General features: G+C 31.7%; 1 protein-coding gene across 1 annotated transcript in view; it reads right to left on the bottom strand.

Moving 5' to 3' along the window:
• Nucleotides 1-4,309, bottom strand: part of SSBP2 (single-stranded DNA binding protein 2) — a 118,888-nt gene that overhangs the window by 73,267 nt on the left and 41,312 nt on the right. The window contains exon 4 of the mRNA XM_012664474.1: nucleotides 4,062-4,121. Within this exon, the coding sequence (XP_012519928.1) occupies nucleotides 4,062-4,121 (60 nt within the window). The remainder of the gene's footprint in view (nucleotides 1-4,061; nucleotides 4,122-4,309) is intronic.

The following is a 4,309-nucleotide window of genomic DNA, read 5'->3' as shown; positions in this document are numbered from 1 at the left end:
CCTCAAACTCCTGGGCTCAAGCCATCCTCTTGCCTCAGCCTCCTGAGTAGCTGGGACTACAGATGCACCACAACAACCCGGCTAATTTTTCTATTTTTAGTAGAGACAGGGTTTTGCTCTTGCTCAGGCTGGTCTCCTGAGCTCAAGCAATCCTCCCACCTTGGTCTCCCAGAGTGCTAGGATCACAGGCATGAGCCACTGCGCCTGGCCTGAAATCTTTCTTATGTTTTCATATTATCATTAAATAAAAGTCAAATTCTCTGTGTAAAATATTTTATAAAGATAGAAAATTTTTGGTAAAGAATATGCTAAGTAGCATTTATTCTGAATGAAAGAACATGTAAAGAAGAGTAAATATGTAGTTTGTTCGAAATATAGGTACTTTGGTTACGTAGGAATACAGTAATTTATTTTCAGTATATAAGTAAATGTCTCAATTTTTTTTTTGATCAAATATCTGCTGACATTTCGTCTATCTGTAAAGTGATGAAAAATCTTTTTAAGATTTGCTTATACTTACCATCCATTATGTTTTTCTTCTTACCAGGTAAGAACTATACATTCAATATTAATAAAAGATAATCCTATATATTGAATAACTAGAAGAATAAAACATCTGTACTTTTATTTACCTATGTATATAATTAACCAATACCTTTTTCTAATCACAAATGGAATACCTGCTCAATGCAAACTTTAAAAATACAGAAATTTTAAAAAGCAAAATAACACATAATCCCAACACCCAGAAATAAAGGATATGGGCCTTACAGTCTTTTGACAAATGTGTTCATGTGTGTGTGGAGGGGGAGAGATGAGTGGGGGTAATTCTCCGAGTTTGTACATTTGTATAGCAGAGGTAATATACTGATATGTCTTGTGCTTTTGAAAAAATATTTGGTAACAGATTATGAACAATTTATGATCTCAATAAATTTAATTCTATAGCATGTCTTTTAATACATGCATATTATTTCATCATTTGAATATATCACAATTTATTTAACCACTCATCTACTATTGAAAAGATATCTTTGAGCATTTCAGTAGATTGGTTAGATGTAAATGTGCTTTTAGAATACCAAATTCAATTTTAGAGTTTAAAATGGACAACAGAATTAACAATGTGTATTCTCAATTCATATATCAGTTGACAGTGTTTTAATCCATGTATCTGTTGACAGAGAGTATGAATTTTCAAAATTCTATAGGATCGATAAATCAATACTTTAATTATTCTTGGTGTCACTCAACTCATTAACAGTCTCTGTACTTCTGGCTGCCTTTATTTCCTCAACATAGTACTGAATGGATATTGTGAACTTTTCTGATTAGACAGGTTATTCATGAGAAGGATAAAGACCTGCTCTGTTCCAGGTTACAGATGTTTCAACACCAAGGACCCCTTCTGACAGTTGAACCAATCCCACTGTAAAATTGTAAAGTCAAACATATTTTGTGGACTTAACGTTTGTTTCATATGTTTCCCCGTATATATTTATTCTCTACTATATTGCATATTTTTGTAATTTTACTTTCCTTTCGTCATTTTAGACACTCCTACCCTTTCCTATATTTTTTCAGCATAATGATATTATACCATATTCCAAACACCCAATCCTATAAATATATGAAGAATATATAACAGTATGGATTTAGTCTAGAACCATAAAAATGGTTTCAGGACAATTTAAATTAAAATCTGTGGTCGAATCATTAGTAATTATAAAATGTGAAGAATTTGTCTATTAAAGGAAGGCCTTTTACATATTCAAAATCACTAGTCAATACCAGTGAAGAGGTTAATATTTCACTTTCTATTTTCTTAGATACAACCTATTAATAAAACCAAATTTTATTAGTTTATAATCAATTTAAATGAAATCAAAATTAAAAATATTTTAATGCATTTTTGTTTTTATATATATCATTCCAATTAATCACCAAAAATAGTTTTTCCAACTCTACCTTAATGACTACACAATGAAATTGAAGATGTTTGTGCTTAAAAGGTCATGCTCCTAAACAGGTTAAACATTTCCTAAAATAATATTATTTATTCTATTAACACAATTATTTTAAAAAATAGTATAAATGCAAATTACAAGCTTGGATGATAGACATCTGAATTAATGAAGTTTAAATGTGTGTGTGTTGGGGTGCAGGAATAGACAAAAAAGACCACTTACAGAAGAGAACAATTGTTTTAAAATATATTTTAGGTAAAGACTGTTTAAAATTCTTGAGGAAAAAGAGCCTGTATAGTAATGTATTATCTTTAACTTTTTAATTGTCTCTTTTAAAAATACAAAGACATTACATACTTGTTCTTAAAAAGTTTCAACAATTTAGATTTACAATTTCACATCCCCATCCCCATCACTTCCTAAGAGTGTCTTATAGTTTGTTATTCTCTGTAGATACGGAACCTAGCATAGTATCTTATACACTGGAGGCATTTCAATATGTCAAATGAATGCAATTCCAATAATTTTATCACATTTTCATCATTGACACACAATACGTGAATTCAAAAGAATTCTAATAACACACTTATACAAGAATTTCACATTTCCCTAATTCAGATTTTCAGGAACCTCCTATACCTATGTAATATACAAAGCTATAGATGGGATGTTTGAAAAACCATGAAGCCTCCAATAAAAGATGCAAACTTCTGCCCTTTAAAAAGAAATGTAAATGACTCAGGCACCTACCTAAGTAGATCTGACAATATATACAGGTTCACCCACAGAGAAAATAAAATTCCCATATGTTGGAACACTTGGCATCTGTGCACCTCCCTTTCCTATTTCATGCCATGCTTCCCTGGCCCTGTGTACTGCATGCAGATTCAGTCTCTAGGAGAAATACGCTCCAGCTGCTAATGTGAGGACTGCCAAGTACTACAACCATGAGATGACCCAGCACTTCTTCCTGCTTAAAATTTTCCCCTGGGGGTGAATCTGGGTGCTGGCACATCCTGCTGTGCACTAGAAGCAGAAAACAGCAGCAAATTGGGACACTTCAAAGACAGAGCATAATTTCAGGAAGAGTTAGGAGAGAAGCAGCAGACTTCTGCTGCTATCAAGTAAATTAGTAACTGCAATGTTCGTGTTCCATTTTTGGCAGGGAAGGAAGTGGAAATGGAAAGAAAATAAGAATGAAAGAGAGAATTTATTGCGGTAACAAGGATCTGGGATAAAGCTGTGGTATACAAATAACAGAATAAGAGAAAGTGACATAAATGTGACGTAATGTTAAGCATTTAATTTCTTCTTGTGTTACATACATGCACATTACCTATATTGTAAAACTAAACTATAAAATCCTTGTAAGAATTCTGTTTTATTCTCTTTAGCAAATCAATACTTATGATATTGAGGAAAAAACTGTTAGAGAATAAAACATTATGACATTTTAGAGCTCTTATAGATTAAAAAAAGTTGGAAGATTCACTGTTAAGTATTTATTTATTAATAGATCTAACCCTTCTAGAAGCAGCTAATTGCTTGCCCAATATGTCATTATAATTGGACAAAACTTATGTGAATGTTAGAGACATGATATTGAAACTATATTATATAAAAGTAAACCAAAGTATGTTCATAGAAAATTGTATAGCCATCCCTTAAATGAGAGAATAATCAGCATTTACCAAAATTATGTAAATTTTAAAAATTAGGTTCAAAGTATAAGGTAGACGTCAAGGGTGAGCAAACTTTTTTTTTGTAAAGATCCAGATAGTATATATTATAGGGCTGCAAGCCACATATGGTCTCTGTCATGACCACTCAAATCTGTACTGTAGTGTAAAAGCAGCCACAGACAACACATAAATGTATCTGTGTAGCTATGTTCCGATAAAACTTTATTTATATAAACAGTCAGCCAGCCTATGGGCTGAAGTTTGCCAACCCTTTATGTAGACTATATATTACGAGAAGTAGCATTAAATAAGGAAAGGATAATTTTATATTTTTATAACACAACAAGTATTTGTGGCATTCTCAAGATCTTTATCAATTCTTATAAAAACTTAAGTAGCACATAAATCTTACCTGATTAGGTATCCTCAATGGGGGCCTTGGACCTCCAGGGTACCGAGGTGACATAAAAGGCTATTAAGTGAAACAAACAAATAAACAAAACAAAACAAAAAAGCACAATGTAAAATACAGATCTGAAAACAAATACCTTAAAAAATTTAGAATTATATAAAACATAAATCAATTTACTTTCCTATGTGGCTGCTTTCAGTAGAATAAATGCTTTTAAGAAAATTTCCATCCTGTTTTTTATGTTGTAG

Source organism: Propithecus coquereli, unplaced genomic scaffold (genome assembly GCF_000956105.1).
Source record: "Propithecus coquereli isolate 6110/MARCELLA unplaced genomic scaffold, Pcoq_1.0 Scaffold9, whole genome shotgun sequence".
Classification (NCBI taxonomy): Eukaryota; Metazoa; Chordata; class Mammalia; order Primates; family Indriidae; genus Propithecus; species Propithecus coquereli.
This window is presented reverse-complemented; position numbering and strand designations above follow the sequence as displayed.